The sequence below is a fragment of the Vidua macroura genome, chromosome 1 (genome assembly GCF_024509145.1).
Source record: "Vidua macroura isolate BioBank_ID:100142 chromosome 1, ASM2450914v1, whole genome shotgun sequence".
Lineage (NCBI taxonomy): Eukaryota > Metazoa > Chordata > Aves > Passeriformes > Viduidae > Vidua > Vidua macroura.
The window spans coordinates 457,143-478,215 of record NC_071571.1 but is presented as its reverse complement, the minus strand read 5'-3'; the positions used below and the strand labels follow the sequence as shown (position 1 = coordinate 478,215).

General features: G+C 65.5%; 3 protein-coding genes across 5 annotated transcripts in view; 1 reads left to right on the top strand and 2 right to left on the bottom strand.

Moving 5' to 3' along the window:
* Positions 1-36: 36 nt before the first annotated feature.
* Positions 37-10,105, bottom strand: FASTK (Fas activated serine/threonine kinase). Of its 2 annotated transcripts, none has more exons than XM_053985107.1 (10): positions 10,003-10,105; positions 9,076-9,679; positions 6,306-6,776; positions 5,540-5,688; positions 5,123-5,339; positions 4,838-4,997; positions 3,787-3,878; positions 2,914-3,535; positions 2,487-2,601; positions 37-643 (listed from the first exon to the last, which is right to left on the bottom strand). In XM_053985107.1, exons 2-10 carry the CDS (start codon positions 9,632-9,634, stop codon positions 557-559), a joined length of 2,472 nt encoding a protein of 823 aa, XP_053841082.1. In that variant the 5' UTR covers positions 9,635-9,679; positions 10,003-10,105; the 3' UTR covers positions 37-556. The 2 variants fall into 2 exon arrangements, with proteins under 2 accessions (XP_053841082.1, XP_053841075.1); XM_053985100.1 differs by lacking the exon at positions 37-643 and adding an exon at positions 739-1,159.
* Positions 10,106-10,398: 293 nt separating this feature from the next.
* TMUB1 (transmembrane and ubiquitin like domain containing 1) lies at positions 10,399-12,427 on the bottom strand. Its single transcript, XM_053985253.1, has 2 exons — positions 11,932-12,427; positions 10,399-11,398 (listed from the first exon to the last, which is right to left on the bottom strand). The coding sequence occupies exons 1-2, from the start codon at positions 12,291-12,293 to the stop codon at positions 11,044-11,046; spliced, it is 717 nt and encodes a 238-aa protein (XP_053841228.1). The 5' UTR covers positions 12,294-12,427; the 3' UTR covers positions 10,399-11,043.
* Positions 12,428-19,605: 7,178 nt separating this feature from the next.
* AGAP3 (ArfGAP with GTPase domain, ankyrin repeat and PH domain 3) overlaps positions 19,606-21,073 on the top strand; it is a 107,869-nt gene continuing 106,401 nt past the window's right edge. For both annotated transcript variants that reach the window (XM_053985080.1, XM_053985088.1), the window contains exon 1: positions 19,606-19,977. In XM_053985080.1, coding sequence (XP_053841055.1) covers positions 19,698-19,977 — 280 coding nt within the window. In that variant the 5' untranslated portion in view covers positions 19,606-19,697. The remainder of the gene's footprint in view (positions 19,978-21,073) is intronic.

Sequence of the window (21,073 nt, the reverse complement as noted above, 5' to 3'; positions counted from 1 at the left end):
TCACCAGTTTTATTGGAAAGCTCCCCCTTCCCTAACACCCCCCTCCTCCGGGCCCAGGCCCTGGGAACAGCCCCATGTGCACACCCGCTCCCGGCCCTGCACAGGACCCACTGCAGCCCCCCGGGGCCCCTGCGCCCCACGGAGGGGCCAGGCCCAGCGCCCCAGCCCAGACGCCGTGTTGGGGACACAGGGATAACCCCCACTGCCCAGGGAAGCCCGGGCCAGGCCCAACAGCAGCAACAGACCGGGCTGAAGCGGCAGCGCCGGGGCAGGGGGGCCGTGAGGGACCTTCCCCAGTAACTCCCCCCACCCCCCCCGGCACCCCTCAAGTCACACCCCAGCCCCCCATAACAGCAATAAATAATCTCACACTCCCCCAGCCCCACTGCAGGAGCAGGTGCCCACGGCCTGACCCCACAGCCTGACCCCCCGAGATGGGGAGTATCTCCATATCCCCCTGACCCCCCGGGACGGGGGGCAGCTCCTTATCCCCCTGCACAGGGGAAGGGGCTGGCAGCACCCACCTGGCCCCCCCCACACCCCCCAGATCCGTCCCTCAGAAGCGCAGCTCCCTCAGCTTCTGCCGCAGGTAGTGCTTGGCCTCCTCGATGCCACTCACCTTCTCCAGCTCCGTGTAGGGCAGCTGTGAGGGGACAGGGACGATGTCAGAGCGGTGACAGCATGTCTGGCCCCACCTGTATCCCCAGTGCCCCCAGCCCCCAGCCCCACTCAGCCTGCTGTGGTGGTGGGAGGAAGAACCAGGACGCAGATCCCTCCCTGGAGAAGGAAGGCAGCGCAGCTCCTGCCGAGGGCATGGACACAAGTGTGGACAATGGCATGGCATGTGCAGACAATGCCCAGCTCCAGGCTCGTCCAGCCTGAGCTCAGCCCTGGACAGGTGGTGCAGGCACACAGAGGGAGGAATCTCAAGCCTCACCCCACCCTCGAGCTCCTGTCAGCACCCTCCATGAAAGGTGACAGGGAACTGGGGGGACTGGAAACCCTGCGGGTCCAACAGCCCTGAGGGCACCAGCAGCACTCACAGAGAGGACTGAGGGTCACTGGGACCCATGCTCCAGCCACTGGCAGCACAGGGCAGGAATAAAGCTTCCGAGGGCTGGAGCCCCTCAACCCACAGGTGAGAGCTGGGGGTGTTCACCTGGAAAGAGAAGGCTCTGGGGAGACCCTTTAGAGCCCCTTCCAGTACCTAAAGGGGCTCCAAGAAGAGTTGGAGAGGGACTTAGGTCAAGAGCCTGGAGGGACAAAACAACGGGGAATGGCTTCCCACTGCCAGAGGGCAGGGATAGGTGCGAGACTGGGAAGGAATTCCTGGCTGGGAGGGTGGGCAGGCCGTGGCAGAGGGTGCCCAGAGAAGCTGTGGCTGCTCCTGGAAGTGTCCAAGGCCAGGTTGGACACTGGGGCTTGGAGCAGACTGGGACAGTTGAAGGTGTCCCTGCCCATGGCAGGGGCTGGCACTGGATGGGCTTTAAGGTCCCTTCAGCTGGGTCCCTGCTGTGCCTTCTGCAGGAGGGACACAGAGAGCCCTGGCCAGCACAGCCCAGCCCAGCCCAAAGACCAACTCAAGGGAGAGCTGGCCCTGCTCCAGCCTCACTGCTGGGCAGCTCCCAGGTGATTCCTCAGCAGTCACAGGATCTGGAGCTCTGCACAAACACGGGGCTCTGGGCTGCTGAGCTCTAGAATGAGGAGGGAGCTGTGGCTGGCACAGCCTGGTGGCAGCACGGAGTGAGATTGTTTGGGAAAGGGTGTGGGATGGCACGGTGGAGGCACTGCTGCAATCCTGGTCCTCTCTGCAGTGCAAAAGTGAACAGGACAGAGGGCTCATTTCCAGTGCCATTTTCCTCAGAAAGACTCATCCTCAGGCTAAAACCACCCAAAAAGTAGCACGTGGGAGCTGCACATCCTAAACCAACACCTGGAGTTTGCCAAAGGAGCTGCACACCTGAGGGCTCCCCCAGTCCCAGCATTTGGCAGGGAACCAGGGGTTCAGCTGGGGCTGGAACCAGGGCGGGCAGGGCTCTGGCACAGGTGAACCAATCTCCCTGCAGCCCCCTTGGCACATGGGATCACAGGTCACCACATGTGGACCCATGTGTGTCCCCCCGCACCTGATTCCACCCTGAGGCCCCACACCTGATGCTGCCACTGTGGCTGTGTCTGCCAGCCTGGGCTGAACACCCTCCCCTTCCCCTTGCTCAGGTTGGGTCTTAGCTCACAGGACAGACTGTCCCTTGTCTCTGCTTTCCATCAAGGCTGGTGTCACCCACCAGCTGCATGGAAAAAGTCCTGCATGGGGTGGGGGAGGGCCAGGAGACATGAGGATGAGTCATCCCTGCTTCCTCTCACAGGGACAGCAGTGTTTACACAGGGGATGCCAGGTCCGGGCCCATCTTTCCAGGGGATGCCACCTCGTAGCCCATCACCCGCTGTGTCCCCTGGCCCCGAGGAGGGGGGGCAGTCCCACTCACCTGCACCAGACAGTATCCCAGCAGCCGCAGGTGCCGGTCCCTCATGGCCCGGGAGCCCACCAGGATGTCGGAGTTCTGGCAGTAGTGCCACTTGTCATTGACCGACAGCACCACCCTGTACAGGGGACAGCAGGGAGCGCAGTGTCACCCCACGCCCCAGGATCACCCCACCCCATGGACCCCGCTCCTCGGCACCGTGGCAGCTGAGGAGCAGCACCCCAGCTGACCCAGACCCTGCTGGTGGCAGGGACAGCTGTGTCCAGCACCCCAGTGCACTGGGGACAGGGGTCTGCAGGTGCCACAGGGCACTGGGCAGGGAGGGGCCAGGGCCGAGTGTCTCAGCGAGCAGGAGGCCAGGGCAGTGCCAGGGTGGCTGTCCTGCTGAAAGGGACCAGGGACATTCCCGGGGACGTGGCCCCGCCCGTACCTCTGGATCTCCTCGGCTCCCTGTGGCCCTTCGCCCGGGCCCCGCTTGGGGCTGGGCCGGCACGGTGAGGGCGGGGGGCCGGCATCCTCGCTGGCTGGGGGGCTCCGCTCCTCAGGCTGCTCCTGGGCCTGCTCCCCCTGGAAGCAGCCGTGCTCTTGGCCAGGACAGCCGGCGGCCTCCTCCTCCTCCTCCAGGATTTTGCCGATGGGGAACTGGAAGAGGGAGGCGGTGGAGGTGCGCGGGGAGCAGTCGGGGGTGCCGGGCGGCGGCGCCGAGAGACACTCGGAGGGGCTGCTGAGCGTGGAGCTGCCCGGGCTGGCCAGGGACGGCTCCTTGCTCAGCCCGCAGTAATAGTCCGAGGGGGGCTGGAAGCAGGGCCCCCCCGGGGCCGGGCAGAGCGCCGGCAGGAACCGCCCGGCCCGGCCGCTCTCCCGGGGGCCTGGGGGGCTGCTGGGCGTCTCTGGAGCAAACGGGGCAAAGTCCTGCAAATCTGAGGTGAGGGCGAGGACGCTGGACCGCAGGGACATGGCGACAGGGGACGTGGCTGGGGGTGCCCTGGAAGCTGCTGGAACGCGCGAGAGAGGCAGCACTGTGCCGGAGCGGTTGATCCACAGCAGGAAGTCTGCGGGAGAGAGAACAGGGAACAGCAACTGATGGGACACGGGCTCGGGAACTCTGTGCCCCAGCTGGGACTCTGAGCCAGCAGACACAGGGGAACCCCCCTTCTTCAGTGGGAGGGCTCAGGGAGCTTTGTCCCAAAGGCAGTGTCACAGGGAAGGCAGTGACAAAGCAGCCAGAACTCATTCTGCCCCAAATGACCTCCCACCCTCAGCCCCCAGATCCCAGCTGGCAGCCCACAGCCCGGGGGGTTACCTGTGCAGTACCCAGGAGGCAGCACCTCGTCCTGCCGGTAGCATTCCTCCCCCACCAGCTGTCGCAGAGCCTCAGCCACCAGCCCCTTGTAGCTGCAAGGAGGGGACAATCAGGGGGGCACTGCAGGGGCTGGCATGTCCCCCCAGCACCGTTGGTGCTGAGTACATCAACGTGGAGATGGGAACCCCCAGGAGCGGGATGCACAGGCCTGGAGTTTTGGGCTCTGCTGTTGGAAGTCAAGAGGGGATGGGCTCCAGTTCCTTTTGCAGAAAAGCTCCTCGCAGTATTGGGACACCAAAAGCCCCCCAAAAAGGGCTGCCCAGCCCTGGCACCACTGCCCAGGGCAGGGAGGAGTCCCCATCTCTGAGCCACATGGATGTAGCACTAGGGGACATGGTCAGTGATGGCCTTAGCAGTGCTGGGGCACAGGTGGGCTCAGGGGCTAGGTGACCCAGCATTGTTATGATATCTTCATCCAGATGTGCAGTCCCTTCATGCAAGCACCCTTCCTCCTCCTCCTCCTCCTCTGCCCAGGTCCTGCTGGGGAAATGGGATGTGCAGGATGCACTTTCATAATCTGATTTTTTGCTCTCCTCATTGTCAATCTGAAAGCCTTCACCTGTACACCAGTCTCCTGACCTCCTGTATGTCCTGCTTCCAGCAGGTGGTATCCCCCAAAATGCCTGGGGTGTGGTGAGGCTGGAGTGGCAGAGAGAGGGCACTGACTGCGAGAACGCCTTGGGAAGGGAACCTCTGCACCCAGCTTCTGCCCCCCGCTGTTGGTAACTCTGGCTGGACTTGGAGGCCTTTCCAAACCAGTTCTCCCTGTATGAATATCACCTCTTCTTCACTGAGGTCTCCGAGGCTTTCCCAACCCAAACAATTCTGCAATTCTAAGTTATTCTGTGATTCTAGAGTGCTACCCCACAGGCTTTGGAGCTGCCATAGAAGCCTTCATGCTGGCACCACGTGGGATCCTGCCAGAGCAGGTGACAGACCCCCTGTCCCCCACTGCAAGGGACAGCAGGGCTGCTCCCCCTCGCCCCCTGACCTGTACTTTCTGTTGGCCTCGTCGGCGGTCAGGGCGTGCTCGAACATGAGGACGCGGTAGCGCGGGTCGAGGCGGGGGCCGCTGTACTCGCGGAACTCCAGCTCCACCGCCGCGTCCAGCAGCGACAGGTACCGGCGCACGATCAGCGCGTAGGGGCTGCCTGCGGGGCAGCGCGCATGGAGCCCACCGGGACCGGCACCCCCCGGCCCAGCCGCGCCGCCGGGGCCACCCTTAGCCCAGCTGGGGCTCTGCCAGCTGGGAGCGCCCAGCAACGGCCCCACGTACTCATGACATTGGTGATGAAGCCTGGGGAGAAGACCTGGTGCAGGACGGTCTGTGGGAAGTGGCTGAGCTGGAACATGGACATGAGGATGTTGACGGTGGCCAGTGGGGAGCTGCCGGCCTTCTGCTCCAAGATGGCCTCCAGCTTGGGGAAGAGCTCGCCGTGGTTGGAGGGGCGGTAGTTCATCCGGCTGAAGGGAAACACCAACTTCTGGATCACCTGCGGCAAGAGAGGCGTGTGGGGCCGGGCTGGGACAAGGGACAGGTTGGGGCCACCTGCCCAGTGCCACGAAAAGACGGATGCTCAGAACCCACCAGGACTAGGGCACGGCCCCGTGTCCCCTGGAATGCCCCATCCTGATGGAGAAGGGCCATGGCTCCTCTGCCCGGGTGTGCCCACAGAGGGACGTGAGCGCTCACCTTGCTGTCGAGCTGCTCGCCGCGCTTCAGCAGGAAGTTGGCGATGGTGTCGAGCAGCCGCGGCTCACGCAGCCGGTGCCGCGCCACGTACTTGGCGATGAGGGCCATGGTGTAGGGGGTGAGGTTCTCTGCCTTCCGGGGCAGCCACTCTGCCGAGCCAACACAGCGGGGAGGCCGTCACAGGGGCCAGCTCTGTCCCCACCCCAGGTCCTCTGCAGTCACCACAGCCCAGGCAGGTGGGAGGACAGGACCGGACAGGAGCGCCAGTCCCAAAAACCTCAAAAGCCAGGCAGCTCCTAAAAACCCTCAGGTATGGGTCAGGTGAGAGGCTGAGGCAGATTCCTGTCATACACAGCCAGAAGGCACAGATGGAGCACAGCTGGAATGTGCACAGGTGGGGCCTTCTGCAAAACCCCACCGAAACTCCACTGTGCCCAGCCTGGAGGCACCGTGGGAAAACAGTCCCTGAAAGAATGGGGGGCTCCTGGTCCCTCCCAGTCCCTAGAGGAATGGGGGGCTCCCAGCCTGTCAAAGGGCTGGGCTGTCAGTGACAAGGGTGGCCATGACACGGGGATCCTTCTGCTCCAGTTCTGCGGCTCAGCAGGGTCTCAGCTGAGGTTGCACCACCCAAACACGCCCAGGGCCAGGGAAGGCATCTGCGAGGCTGCCCCCCACCCGGCCAGAGGCCCCCATGTCCTCTGCCTGACCAGAGCCCTGCACCCCCAATGCGGGTGGCAACGCCGGACCCCACCTGGGCACCCCTCACCTGCCATGCTGCGAATGAAGCGCTCCTGCCGGTTCTCGTAGAAGAGCTGGGAGCTGAAGATGGCCTCCAGGGCCTTGTTGTTGGCCTCCTGGGCACACAGGGCCAGCATCTCGTCCAGCAGCGCCAGCTCGTGCTCCCTCATGGCGCTCACCTGGCCCAGCGTGTGCCGCACCAGGCGCAGGATCTTGCGGTTGTTGATGAGCTGCTGGTCGGAGGCCGCGTGGCCCTGCAGCGCCTGCGCCCGCAGCCGGTAGTAGGAGAGCAGCAGGAAGAGGGTCTGTGGGTGCCGCTCCTTCTCCAGGTGCCGCTCCAGGCTGCTGAGGCAGGACTCGACCAGCGGGTGGGGGCTGGAGGGGTGCAGCCGCATCACGCTGCTGAACACCATCGACACGTCCTTCTGGTTGAAGCGGCCCAGGCGGCTGCGGGACTCGTCCTCCAGCACCCGCACGAGCGGAGACTCCCCGGGCAGACCTGGGGAGCGAGGGGCACAGGCAAGGCTCAGATCCGGGCACGGCTCAGCCCCGTGGACACGCCTCAGCTCCACGGCACAAACACCTCCGGAGCCCGGGCAGGAGGCCGCTGCCATGACAGGATGGACATGCTGGATCAGTGACCAAACCGAGAAGGGGTAGGGAGGGGAAGGCAAAGCACTGGCAGAACATCAGAGCATCCGCACCATGGCAAACACTGCGTGGAGCTGTGGGGTCATTCCCACCCATCCCACTGGAATGGGAGCCCTGCAGCTCACCCGCAGTAGCAGGGCTCATTTCTGAAGTCTCAAACATATCAAAGACAATTCACAGAATCCCAAAATCTCAGACTGTTTTGGGTTGGAAGGAACCTTAAATCCCATCCAGTTCCACCCCTCTGCCATGGACAGGGTCACTTCCACTAGACCAGGTTGCTCCAACCTGGCCTGGAGCACTTCCAGGGGCTCTGGGCACTCAAAAAACTCACCTTAAAAAGTTCATAAAAAAAAGTTGTGGTTGGAAAACAACTGTGACATCCCATGTGACCAAACTAAACCCTGTTTGTTCCAGCAGGGACTAATCCTTTGGCTTTTTTGACCTTCTCCTGTTTCCCAGCTCAGCTGTAGCTTGTGCGACCTGGCTCCCAGGGAAACACTTCCCTGCAGCTCGGGACGTGTTATCCACGCCTGGGCACAGGCTCAGTGCCTTGGCTGTCAGGAGGGATCTCCTCAGCAGAGGCAAAGAGCACTGGGGGGGCCTGGATTTCCCCATCACCCCAGGATTTGGGCGGGCACAGGCCGCAGGGCAGCGCAGGGCGAGTCACTGCGGGTTATTGTTAATCAGAGCTCAGCTGGGGGAACGTGCAGAATTGGTCTGAGCAGCCGCTTTGTTCCATAAAAAGGCCTCAACAGAAAGCTGGAGTTTGTGTTAATGAGGGACAAGGGGGCAGAACGAAGTGGGGGGCACAGAGGAGCTGTGGGGGGCCCAGCACGGGGAGCCTGGCGAGGGCAGCGGCGCCGGCAGCCCCGGCTCAGTGTCAACAAACACCCGGCGCCGCCGGCCTGGGGACGGCGGGCAGGACCGGCCCCCCAGCCCCGGCAGGGGCTCGGGTTACTGCGTCAACCACGGCCGGGCGGCTCCACCGAGCCCTGGCCCGGGAAGGCTGCGGGGAACAAGAACAAGAACAGGATGGGGGGAGCCACGGGCAGGAGGGCAGGCACCCGCCAGATCGTGGAATCCTGGAATTGTTTGGGTTGGAAGGGCCCTTAAAGATCATCCAGTTACAACCTCCTGCCGTGACCAGGGACACCTTCCACTAGACCAGGTTGTTCCAAGCCCCGTCCAACCTGCCTTGAACACTTCTAGGGATGGGGCAGCAACAGCTTCTCTGAGCAACTTGTGCCAGGGCCTCCCAACCCTCCCAGGGAAGAATTCCTTTCCAATATCTCCTCTAACCCTGCCCTCTGGCTGTGGGAAACCATTCCCCCTTGTCCTGTCCCTCCAGGCCCTTGTCCAAAGTCCCTCTCCAGCTCTCGGAGCATCTCCGTGGCCTCCTCTGGGCTTGCTCAATGTCTTTCTGCTGTTGGGCTTCAGAGCTGGAAGCAGCTGTGCAGGTAGGGCCTCCCCTGAGTGGGACAGAAGGGAAGAGTCCCCGTACTGCCCTGCTGTCCACTCCTCTTTGGATGTGGACCCCATCCCCTTCCTTGCAGCAGGAGAGCTTGCAGGGTCACCCCGGCCCACAGAAGGAGGCACCTCTGGGACGCAGCCTTCCCTGGGACGCAGCCCCGCGGGATGCAGCCTCCCCAGCTCAGCAGCACCCCAAGGAAGCTGCACAGGAACCCAAATACCCAAACCCTCTCTCCCACACAGCAACACCCAGTGACATGGGGCTTGTGCCCTCCAAGAGTGCAGCCAAACCCATGGTCTCCCCCATCGGTGCTCAGGTGTTTCCTGGTTTTCAGGGCTTGGAACTCCAGCTGGAACTAGACAGGCCCCAGGAGTGGCTGATAATCATCCTGCCAAGCAGGGCTGCCCAGCGTCGACCTCCTGGTCAGCTACAGACACTCAGCCCTCCTGCCCTGGAGGAGCAGAGCATCCCCGCTGAGCTGAGCCCCCCGAGCCGTGCCCAGAGCCCCACAGTTCCGTCTGCCACGAGCCCAGCACCACAGAAATGCCGGCCGAGCCGTGCCCAGAGCCCCACAGTTCCGTCTGCCACGAGCCCAGCACCACAGAAATGCCGGCCGAGCCGGCCCTGGCGCTGCCGCAGCGCTGTGCTCCCCCCCGAGACCCCCGGAGCTCACCCAGCGCGGCCGCCGCGTACAGGCAGTTGACGATGCTGAAGTTGTCGAACTTGGCGCAGCCGCTGACGATGGCCTGGCAGAGCACGTGGAACTCGGGCTGCTCCAGCACCTGCCCCGCGGGCCCGCGGCCGTCCCCAGCCCCCACGGGCGGCCCTGGCTGCTGCTGCAGGAGCTGCCCCAGCTTGTGAAGCGCTATGGGGTAGTGACTCGCCGACACCTTGCCCGGGTTCTGCGTGACCCAGCGGAGCACCTCGCCCACGCTGCGTGAGCGCTCGATCAGCCGCTTCATGGTGAAGAAAGTGTCGTAGCTCATCTTCTCGTGGATGAAGTTCCAGCTCTTCCTCTTGCCGTGGGCCCGGCCCCGGCCGCCGTCCGGGTGCACGGTGGGCAGCAGCCCATGGCCGTAGGGGTCCAGGGGCAGCAGCAGCCGCGGCCTGGCCTTGCCGGCGCAGCAGCAGGCGGGGAACATCGCGGCACCGCGGCGCTCACGGGCAGCCGGGCCCCGCGGGCCCGCCCGGGTCAGAGCGCGGAGCCATGGGCACAGCAGCGGGCACAGCATGGCGGGGGCGGCGCGGCGCGGGGGGCTCCGCGGCTCCGGAGGACCCTGCGGGACAGACCGGCGGGGGCGTGACGGGGGGAACCGCGGGACGGCCGGGGCCGGCGGGGGGCACGGCCGGCCGCTCCCCCCACCCACCGGGATCCCCGCCCGCACAGCCCCCCCGGCACCGGGCCCGCCGCCCTGTCCGGGCCCACGTCTCGCCCGGCCCCGCGGTGCCGGGACCTCCCGCCTGCCCGGCGTCCCCCGCCCCACAGCGCCCGCCCCTCTCCCGGGCATACCCCGACCTCCACCGGCACCAGGCCCGCCCTGGTCCCCCCCGGCGGGACTCCCTGCCCGCCCCCACCCGGCCCGGCCCAGCCCGGCCGTACATGGCGCTGGCGGCCGCTCGCTCCCGCCGCCACCGCCGCCGCTCAGCGCCGCCGGGACACGGCCACGGCCCGGGAGCGCAGCCCCGCCGCCATCTTCCTGCGGCCCCGCCCCGCGCGCGGCACTTCCGGGGCGGAGCCGGCGCGCGCGGCATGCAAATCAGCGCCGCACCTCCGCCAATGAGCGAGAGCTCCGCCGAGAGCGGGGCGGGGCCACCGGCGCAGGCGCGCTACCGCCCTGCGGAGCGCGTGGCGGGAGGAGCCAGGCCCCGCCCCGGTTCCCGGGGCCCCGCCCCCAGCCCCGGTTCCCGGGGCCCCGCCCCCAGCCCCGGTTCCCGGTCGCACGCTGCCGCCACCGCCCCGACCCGCGGCGCAGCACAGCCGGGACGCCACGGCCGGTCACAGTCCTTCCGCTTTAATCGGAACGGCGGCGGGGGGCGGGACCCCCCAACACAGCATCGGAACCCCCGGGACAGTGGGGAGCGCAGCCACCCCCGGCACCGGGACCGCCTGGGGGCACGAATCCTCCCCCGGCACAGGCACCTCACGAGCGCATCCCGCCGGCACCGGGACCCTCGGCACGCCAGGGCTCATGTCCCTCCCCAGGCAGCGGGAGCCCCGGGCGCGGCCCCAGGGAGGGGCTAGGCCGCATTCCCAGGAGGAGAAGCTCCGCGGGCACGGAGAGCAGCTCGGGCAGGACCGCAGCCGAGGAGCCTCTGCACGCCGAGCGCCTGGGGGGATGCTGCACGCAGGGACGGGGGGCAGCGGGACCCCCCCGAGGTAGCCGAGCCCCCACTGCCGCCACAGCCCCTGTGTGCAGACAGGGTGTGGGTGGCCTGCTCGGGACTCCTGGGCCCGTGGGGGACACAGTGCAGGGCCCAGCCCCCGCTTCAGGTGCAGCGGGCAGGCCCCACGTGCCCCCGAAACGCTGAGCGGGCTGAACGCAGAGCCCTCCGCGGCCCCGGTGGGGCGGGCAGGCTCTGAGGGTCCCAGGCGTGGCTCCAGGTCCCGCGTGTCCCAGGCGCTGGGCCGGGCCGGGCCGCGCTATCTGCGGTACATGGCGAAGGCCACGAAGGTGACGAGCAGGGTGAGGCCGGCCAGGCAGGTGGTGGCGGTGGCGGTGAAGACGTGTCGGTGCTGCAGCTGCAGGTACCAGAGCAGGGCCAGCAGCAGCACGAAGAGCGGCAGCGCCAGGCTGCCCACGCCCAGCGCGGCGGGCGCGGGGCTGCGGGGACCGGGGCTGCCGGGGGCCGTGGGGGCCACGCTGGGCGGGGACAGGTGGCAGTGCAGGACGCTCAGGTGGCCCAGGTGCAGCCCTGCCAGGCTCTGGGTGTCGTCACGCAGCAGCTGCCCCTGGTAGATCAACCGCACCTGCTGCTCCTGCCCCGGGAAGTAGGTCCTGGAGGAGACGGGGACAGCGGTCACACCGCGGACAGGACAGGCCCCTCTGACCCACCTCCTGCGCCACCCGCACGGCTGAGCCCGCGTGTCCCCGTCAGCCGCCCCAAGCGTCACTTGCCAGCTCAGTTCCTTCATCCACATCCTACGAATGTGCCCACCCTGAGCCCCCGCCCTGCCCTGCGCACCTGACCCCGCACACCTGTGCCTGCCCCGGCTGTCACCTGCCGGGACAGTCCCCCCTTCACCCCCTGCCAACGCACCCACCACGGCCCTCCCGCCCTGCCCTGCCCGCACACCGTGCTGTGCCCGTCAGCCACCCCAGGTGTGCCCTGCCAGCGCGGGCTGTCCCACGGCCCCAGGGATAGGCACGGGCACCCGGGCACGGCTACACGGGCACGGCTACACGGGCACAGGCCACTTGCCCCGGGACAGCGCCGTCCCCCGCCTGGTGCTGCGGGGAGGGGAGGGACGCCCGGCGGGGCCCGGGGACCCCCGAGCCGGGACAAGTCGCCCCTGCCCGCACGCCCTCACCTCTTGAGCGCACCCACGGTGTCCCCGGGGCGCACCCGCGCCAGGCGCTCCGTGTCGTTCAGGAACTTGAGCCGCAGCACCAGCGTGGGCTCGGCGGGGCCCTCGGGGCCGGCCGCGGGAGGGCTCCGGTGCCGCAGCCCCGCCGCCTCATCGGACGCCGCCGCTCCTTCGGCCGGGGCCGGGGCCGGGGCCGGGGTCGAGGCCTTGCGCTCGGCGGGGGCCGTGCTCGGGGCCGCCTCAGTCGGCGGCGCCGCGGGCTCGGGGGCGCGCGTGGAGGCCCAGGCGAGCCCCAGCACGGCGGCCGCCAGCAGCAGCGCGAACAGCAGCGTCACCTCATCGCCGACGCCCTCGATGAGCGCCATGGCGGTGGCAAGACCGGGGGGTCGCACCGGGAGACGGTACCGGACGGGCGCGGCCTCAGCCCGCGGGGCCGCGGGGAACCGGGGCCGGGGCCACGGCCGCACCGGGCCGGGCTCGGGCCGCCATCGCGCCGCTTCCGGCCGGGCGCGGGGGGCGATGGGACATGTAGTCCTGGCTGTAGAAGCCATAGCGGGGGTGGGGCCGGCGCGCGGAGCACGCCGGGAGTTGTAGTCCCGTCCCGGCACCAGGCGCGCCCGGTGTAATCCCGGTTACTTCCAGCGCACCGGCATTCCCGCTGTGATCCCAGCCCCTCCTAGACACTCCCGGCATTACTGTAGTAACTTGCGGTATGTCCCCAGACAGTTCCAGTGTGGTCACAGTTTTACCCCAGCATGGGCCCAGCTGCTCCAAATACGATCCCAGCTGCTGCCAGTATGGTTTCAGTGGCTCCTAGTGTAACTCTGAGTAACCCAGTTAACCCCAGTAGGATGCCATTTGTCCCCAGTGTAGTTCCAGTTGCTACGAGTCACCCCCAGTATGGCTCCAGTCACTCCCAGATACTCTAGACACTCCCAGGTTTAAATTCCTGCATGTGTCACCTGGGGGCATCGGCAGGGGTGGCCATGGCCATGCTGAGGGTGGGTGGGCTCGGGCATCTCCAAGACTTTTCTACCCTCAGTGATTCTGGAGCTGTGAATCTCCAGGAGTGCCCGAAGCCACCTGCAGGCTCTGATTAAAATCTTTTCTATTAGGTGAAAAATTCTTAATTTTAGGTTAAAAATTGTTAATTTTAGGTGAAAATATCTTAATTTTAGGCTAGAAATTGTTCATTTTAGGTGAAAGATCCTTAATTTTAAGTGAAAAGTTCTTAGTTTTATGTTAAAAAATCTTACTTTTAGGTGAAGAGGTCCAGCCATGGAAATACTGCAACAGGGGTGGGGGAGATGGGAACAAAATTACTCTCCCCTAAAGGACAATTGTGGGTGGAAGGGAAATTCTGGGCAGCCCCCTGTCCCCAGGGGGTCCCCTGGAGGTGTCCCTTGCTGGCGTGGCACCGACATTTCCTGGGATAAGATCAGGAGGATTTTATCCTCCATATTATCTTTCCTGGGAAAAAATATCGGGGTGAAATCAGGATAAAACCAGGAGGCATCAGCGTGCCAGGGCAGCCCCTTCCTGCTGAGGGTATCTGGGGCTGGGGGCCCCCCAGGAGGGAATTCACCGTTTCCGTGCTGGGATTCCGGGTGGGCAGGAGGGGCTGCAGGTGGGCGATCCCCGCTCCAAACAAGGCAAAACCCGTCTGAGCCGGGGCTGCCGAGGTGCCCAGCAGCTCCCGGGGCTGTCGGAGCGGTGGATGGGACACAGCAGCAGATTCGAACCGTGACTGATCCCCGCAGGCACAGGACTGGATTTATCCCTTCCCGACGTTGGAATGAGCCCGAATCCACTGCTGGAGGGGTTGGGTCTGCTCAGATTTGAGGGTTTATCCAGCGGTTCATCCCCTCCCTGATAAATCCAGTGTCTGGTTGTCACTGTGGATTTGTCTGACTTTTCCATCCTCCCAGCCTCAATTAAGAAGCTGTTTGATATTCCCCTGAAAGTACTTGCCTGTGTCATCCAGTCACCCTCAGCTTCCAGGAAAGCTGAGCAGACTGTGCTCCTTAACTCTGCTGCCGAGGAACCAGGGGGTGTTTGTGTTGCCGTGCCCAGGGCTGCTCTGAATCCCTTGGAATTTTCAGTGCTCTCCTGAAGGACTGGTGATCTAAAGCCATGGCCAGTCCTGGAGGTGGGAACGCCCTGCCCTGCCCTGCCCGGGCTCCGCAAGCGGCAGGGGGGTGGTCAGCAGGGTGGGGACCCCCACAGCGGCACCCAAAGGTGTCCCAGCCCCTTCCTGCAGCTCTGCCGTGCTGTGACGGGCGGCTCTGTCCTCCCGGGGCACAGGGGAACCCGGCAGTGCCCGGCCCCTGGGCTGGCACTGCTCGGGCCGAGGAAGACCCTGAGGGGCTGGAGCGTGTCCCGGGAATGGAGCTGGGAAGGGTCTGGAGCCCCAGGAGGGGCTGAGGGAGCTGGGAAGGGGCTCAGCCTGGAGAAAACGGGGATCACGGGGGACCTTGTGGCTCTGCACAGCTCCTGACAGGAAGGGACAGCCTGGGGGGGGTCGGGCTGTGCTCGCAGGGAACAGGGACAGGAGGAGAGGGAACGGCCTCAGGCTGGGCCAGGGGAGGTTTTGGATATTGGGGAAAATATTTTCAGGAGAAGGGCTGCCCCTTTGTGTTTCTGCTGTGGTTCATGGTCCCCTCCTTCTGGTTCCTTGTTACTCACTATTTCACCTTTCCTTAGTGTTTCTCCCTGTTTTCTCCCATGACTGGGCTGAGCCCCCTCCTGTCCCACAGGCCTTGCTGGCATTGTTGGCCCTGAGCTCTGTTCAGGACCCCTACAGTGCCCAGGGGGTTTAATCCACCTTGTTCCATTTTCAGCCTCTTTTCCCAGAGCCCACATATTCGGACAGTCCAGCTGCTCCGGGGTTGTGACCAGAGAGGGGTCACAGAGGGATCCTGCCCCAGTGGGGCACTGGGGACAGCGGGACACCACCCCAGACGTGGATGTCCACCCTGTGGTGTCCCTGGCTTGTGCAGAGGCAGCGCTGATGGGACCCAGCCAGCCCAGAAGAGGATCCCGGGGCCCTTCAGCGTGCAGGCAGGCACCTGGAGTGGAACAGGTCCCAGCCGTCGCCACAGTCCACGGGGTGGCCTGAGGTGGCCGATGGCATCGCGGTGGGTCACAACAAGGGGCGCAGAGAGCCGCGGTCCCGCGAACGCCGGTCACCCTGCGAGGCCAGCAGCCGTGTTGTGTCCTTGGCACGGCAAGGGGACGTGAGCTCTGCGTGTGCTCCTCTCTGCTCCCCACCTGGAGCTGCGCAGAGCCTCGTGGCAGGGACGCAGCGGGTGCTCCAGCCGCTGAGCAGCGGGTGTCGGGTTTGCGCTGCGCAGCCGCGCGGTGCGGAGCTGGATGGGATTAACGGTGCAGCGGTACCCCCGTGCTCCAGAGCGAGATCAGAGAGCCACAGCTGTTCTGGGGAAAGCTGCTGGCTGATCCCCAGCCCAGAGAGAGCTGTCCCTGTCACTGGAGGGTGACACTAAACACCTCTCTCCCCCGAACCAGTGCTGCCATGCAGCAAAGTGCCGATGCATTTGGAACAAGAGCCACAGCTCTGCTGGGTGCACAGGAGGACAGGCAGACCGAGCTCCCGGAGATGGATGGAATTTCCTGCTCCCCTTAGTCTGGGAAGAGGAGCAGGGTCCCCAGCGGGGTCCCCCCGGCTGTGCTCTCAGCTCTCCCAACAGAGATGTCTCCACAGAAAGAAAGCCCCGGGTTTTATTGCAAGACTGATCAAACACCTCAGTGTCCCAGGGCCCCGAGAAGCCATAAAGCCCTGGAGAGCCACCAGGACCTCCCTCTCTGCCTGTTTTGCTCGGACACTGACTGAAGCTCAGCTGGGCCTTGGCCTCCCCTCAGCTCTGTTCTGGGGGTGCTGCTCCCCAGCCCCACGTCCTGGGTGGACATTGGGAGTCTGCTGTGGGGACCCTCCTGCTGCCCCACATGGGCCCTGGCACTGTCTGGTGTCACGGAATGCTTTGGGTGGGAAGGGCCCTTCACACCCATCCTGTTCCACCCCACTGCCATGGGCACCACAGGTACCAGGGTGGCTGGTCTGGGGGTGGGAGCAGCGGCAGGAAAAGGAGGGGGAGGAAGAGGAAGAGGAGAAGGAGGAGGAGGTAGTGGAGGAGGTGGCAGCTCCTCTTGGCAGTGGCACCGGTTTGAGGCACTCATGAACTGCAGCGTCAGATGGAAGGGCTGCAGATGGAGCAGAGAAAGTTCAGGATCTGAGAGTGAAATCCATCCTGAAAAGCAGTTTACATCTTCAAGTGGCCTGTGTCTGCAGAAGGCAGGTGGTTGCCCATCCCTGAGGGAACGTTTGCTCCTGAAAGCCTCGGCTTGTCCCCACCCGCTCCTGCCTTTTCAGCATATTGAACTCCTCTCCTGGGTGTTCCCATCCCTTTGCTAAGCCCCAGCTCCATCTGTTTGCTCTGCTCTCTCTGCACCTCTGCGACACTCCAGGCTCCAGTTCCCCAGTACTGGTCCCGGTGCTGACTGGGGGTCTCACACCACAGGGGCCAGAAGGGACAGGGTCCATAAGCACAGGCCTGGGCTGGGCAATGCTCCATCCCATGTCTGCCCGTGTCTCAGCCCTGCCCTGTGCCCTGTGCCCTGTGACCTGTGTTCTGTGTCCTGTGTTCTGTGTCCTCTGCCCTGTGCCCTGTGCCCTGTGCGCTGTGCCCTGTGTCCTGTGCCCTGTGCGCTGTGCCCTGTGCCCTGTGTCCTGTGCCCTGTGTCCTGTGCCCTGTGTCCTGTGCTCTGTGCCCTGTGTCCTGTGTCCTGTGCCCTGTGTCCTGTGCCCTGTGCCCTGTGCTCTGTGCCCTGTGTCCTGTGTCCTGTGCCCTGTGTCCTGTGCCCTGTGCCCTGTGCGCTGTGCCCTGTGTCCTGTGTCCTGTGCCCTGTGTCCTGTCTGTGTCCTGTGTCCTGTGCGCTGTGTCCTGTGCTCTGTGCCCTGTGCCCTGTGTCCTGTGCCCTGTGTGCTGAGCCCTGTGTGCTGTGCCCTGTGCTCTGTGTCCTGTGTCCTGTGCCCTGTGTCCTGTGTCCTCTGCCCTGTGTTCTGTGCCCTCTGCCCTGTGTCCTCTGCCCTGTGTCCTGTGTCCTGTGTCCTGTGTCCTGCTGGGTGGTGGGAGGCGCAGGGACCGTGGGATCTGTGCTGGGGGGTGCTGGTGGCCCAAGGAGAGGCGAGCTGTCAGCTCAGGATGGCCTGTAAACAGCCCGGGGGGGTAAACAGCCTGTAAACCCCCTGGGCGTGGGGGACGAGCAGCCGGGGCTGCAGGGCCGGGCGGGCACCGCACATCCCTGCCAGGGGAGAAAGAAGAAGAGCAAGATAAGAGGGAGGAGGAGCAGGCGGCGAAGGAGGAGAAAGAAGAGGAGGAGGAGGCAGGGGATGTGGGGGTGGCCAGAGCCCACCTGTCAGGGGAAAGCCACCTCGACCGATAGGGCTGCTGCTTCAGCCAGGTGAGGGTGAGGGAGGGATGAGGGATGATGTCCCCTGCCTCACCAGGGATAAATCCTGGAATCCCTGACTGAGAGGGTGACGTGGTGGAGGCAGCTGCATGTGGGGTGTCTCGACATTCAAAGGTGCTGAAATGTAGCCAATTTATAAATGTTTATGTGATAACTGACTGAGGGCAGGGTTTAGTGGGATTCTGGGGAGAAATTCTTCCCTGTCAGGGTGGTGAGGCCCTGGCGCAGGTTCCCCAGAGAAGCTGTGGCTGCGCTGTTCCTGGAAGTATTCAAGACTGGGCTGGAGGGGGTGTAGGCAACCTGGTCTGGTAGAACGTGGGTCTGTCTGCAGCAGGGGTGGAACTGGATGGGCTTTAAGGTCCCTTCCCACCCAAACCATCCTGGGATGCTGCTGCTGCTGCTGCTGCTGATGATGATGATGGAAGAAGATGGAGAAAAAGGCCATAAGCAAGGACCAAGAGACCCAAACAAAAAACAGGCTGCAGAAAGGCCATTGCACAGCCAGGCACTGTTGTGTTGAGGTGCTGGGATGACCTTGCATAACCCATGTGGATGTAATCCCCTCAGACACGTCAGGAAGCTCCTGCTGAGCAGAGCTGTGACCGACCAATAGATCTTTCAAAGACCTTTGGAAGCCTTGGGGAGCATGCAGGGTGAGGGGAGCACAGTAACAGATACAGATTCTCTAAATGCTTTCAAAAAACCCTCATAGAAGTTGTTTTCTAATAAACCCCTTCTCGTGGCAGAGGCAGTTGGGACGCACTCAAGGAATCCCGGAATGGCACAAGAGGGAGGGGGAGAGGGCAGGGAGGCGCTTCTCCCACCCACACACCCAGCACCCACTGCCGAGTCACAGAGGATTCCAGAGCCGGGAGGCATTTAGAAACTTCCCAGAGATCTCTCCTCCTCCTTTTCTTCCTTGCTGTCCTCTTCCTCCTTGGCTTCCTCCTTCTCTAACCCTTCCCACCATCACCCAGAGAAGGGCAGAGGGTGGGAACCAGCCCCCAGCTGCCCCCCTGAGCCCCCCTGGCACTGGGGCATTGCTGCACACCATGACTCCGGTCCCAGTGGAACTGAGGGAGAAATCCATTGCAATCCTGGTTCTCTCAGCTGCTCACCTTTCTGTTCCTTCTCCTCTCCCAAATTCTACTTTTTTATTTAATCTGCCAGGGCCCATGATCCTGTTTTTTGTTTCTCAGCCATTTGGAACATTTCAGCTAGTCCCCAGTGATGCCCCAGCGAGCTCTACTGGCTCCCATGGTTCTGCCAGCCCTGTGCCCATCCAGAGCCTTCCTGTGCCCCAGGTCACCCCATGCAAGCTGTTTTAGGGATGGGCACAACAGGAGGGGTGCAACCAGTCCCTGCCCAACAGGCATCCCCTGAGATGGCCGGACTGCCACCATGGTGATCCCCTGGGCAGTTCCATCATCGTGCCAGCCCTCACTGGAGTGGCCTGGAGCAGCCTGCACTGAGCGCATGGGCAGGGGGACAGCACTCAGCCTGTGGGCAGGGGGTCGCCAGGGAGGAGACCCCACCACAGTGGGGCAGCAGCTGGCAGGCACCCAGGAACTCCTTGGCACCAGTCATGTTCCACAGTTTCATTAATCACCTTGGGGTGATTAACGACGAAATTACCTCTGGAACGCAGCCGGAGGCAGGGCTGGCACAGGGGGGGGTCCCAGGCTGGCACAGGGGGGGTCCCAGGTTGGCACAGGGGGGGTCTCCATCTAGGCTGGCACAAGGGTCTGCAGGCTGGCACAGGGGGTTTGCAGGCCTGGGGGGAGCGTGGGCATGGTCAGCCGCACAACAGCGGCGCTGCCTCCGCGATGTGCGGGATGGCCGCGGTGGGATGCTGAGGGACGGGAGCCGAGACTCGTAGCCGGGCGGGGGCCGGGCAGGGGGGCGAGTGCCCATCACCGTGGTGCCGGGCGGGCAGGGGCCGCGGCGGAGCGGGGCAGGACCGGGCAGCGACAGCGCTCCGCTCCCCGTCCTGGTGCCAGCTCCCCCCGCTCTCGGCCCCGGCCCCCCGCTCCCCCTCCGGACGCCGGTGCCCCCTCTCCCCTCCCCGGTCCCGGTTCCGCTCCCCGCTCTGCCCACCTCGCTCCCCCCGCTCCCCGCCCGCCGCGGGGCCGGTCCCGCTGACGCGGGCGGGGCGGGGCGGAGCAGGCGGGAGGCGGTCGGGGGCGGCGGCGCAGCCCGGGGGACCCGCGGACGGACGCGGCTGCGGCCATGCAGCGGCTGCCCGGAGCCCCGCGCCGCTGACCGGCCCTGCCGCCGCCGCGATGAACTTCCCGGGCGGCGCCGGGCAGAGCCCCGGGCAGCAGCAGAGCCTGGCGGCGCCGGGCGGGCCGGTGCCGGTGCCCGTGCCCGGGCCCTCGGGGCCGCAGCCCGGCGGGCCGCCCCCGCCGCAGTTCGGGCTCTCCAACTCGGCCGCGATCCGCGCCGAGATCGGGCGCTTCGAGTCCGTGCACCCCAATATCTACGCGATCTACGACCTCATCGAGCGCGTGGAGGACCTGGCGCTGCAGAGCCAGATCCGCGAGCACGTCATCTCCATCGAGGGTGAGCACCGGCGACCGGGCACCGAACGGGTCACCGGGGACGGGGCACCGAGCCGGCCCGGCCGCGCCGCCGCCTTTGTCCCCGCCGCCGCTGCACCTGCGCCCGCTGCCGCCCGCGGGGCCCGGCCCGGCCCTGCCCGCGGGACCGGGATCGCGCCGGGCCCTGCAGCGGCGGGGCCGGGGGCGCGGGGGGCCGGGCGCGGCCTGCGCGGGGCCGGGGCTCACGGGCGCTGCGGCCCCGCCGCCGGCAGCGGGGCCGGGCACGCCGGGGCCGCGGGGGCCGGGCGGGCCGGGAGGGAGGGAGCCAAGGGGACACGCTCGTCAGCCGCCCCCGCCCCGGCCCCGTTCTCGGCCCCGCAGCGATGGTGGTCGCGGCCGGGCCTGCGCAGGGCCGGGGACTCCGCCCGCGGCCTCTGCCGGGAGCGGCGGGCGGGGGCGGGCGCTGGTCCGGCATCGGGGCGGGGGGGGTTTGGACTCGGCGTCGACGGGGAACGGGATCCGCCGGGGCCCGTTAACATTAGAAATGCAGAACACTGCGGCCCAGGTGCCGGGAGCCGGCAGCGAGGGGAGGGATGGAGCCGAGGAACTGCAGAGGAGCTGGGGAAATGCGATGGAGCCGAGGGGCTGCGATGGAATTATGGGGCTGGGATGGAATTATGGGGCTGGGATGGAGCCGGGGGGCTGGGATGGAGCCGAGGGGCTGGGATGGAACTGGGGGGCTGGGATGGAGCCGAGGGGCTGGGATGGAGCTGGAGGCCAGGATGGGCGAGTGGCTGCAGTGGAGCCGGTGGGCTGCAGTGGAGCTGAGGGAAGGGGGAGGTCGATCGTGCTGTGCTGAGGCCCACTGTGGGCCGGCGGGCTGTTGCAGCTCCCCAGCCTAAGGGTCCCTCTGCCCTCGGTGAGCCCAAGCCTCCAGGTTTCTGGAGCTGGCCCACAGCAGGGAAGGCAGGGCCGCGGGTGCCCTTGGTCTGTGTGAGGAGCCCTGGTCCAGCTCGGTGCTTGCCAGGCACTGCCGTTTCACTGCCCTGGGTTTTGTTGTCCCAGCTTGGTGGCAGTGTGCTCAGCTCCATTCCTGTTGCCTCAGGTAGGGGCACACG

Excerpts from the sequence above, each read along its gene's own strand:
- TMUB1 (XM_053985253.1), bottom strand. The coding sequence starts at position 12,293 with ATGGCGCTCATCGAGGGCGTCGGCGATGAGGTGACGCTGCTGTTCGCG. Across the intron at positions 11,399-11,931 it reads ACCGTGGGTGCGCTCAAGAG|GACCTACTTCCCGGGGCAGG; the intron begins GTGAGGGCGTGC and ends CGTCTCCTCCAG.
- FASTK (XM_053985100.1), bottom strand. The coding sequence starts at position 9,634 with ATGCTGTGCCCGCTGCTGTGCCCATGGCTCCGCGCTCTGACCCGGGCG. Across the intron at positions 2,602-2,913 it reads GGAGCCGAGGAGATCCAGAG|GGTGGTGCTGTCGGTCAATG; the intron begins GTACGGGCGGGG and ends TCCCCTGTACAG. Across the intron at positions 1,160-2,486 it reads TGGGATACTGTCTGGTGCAG|GTGAACACCCCCAGCTCTCA; the intron begins GTGAGTGGGACT and ends TTCTCTTTCCAG.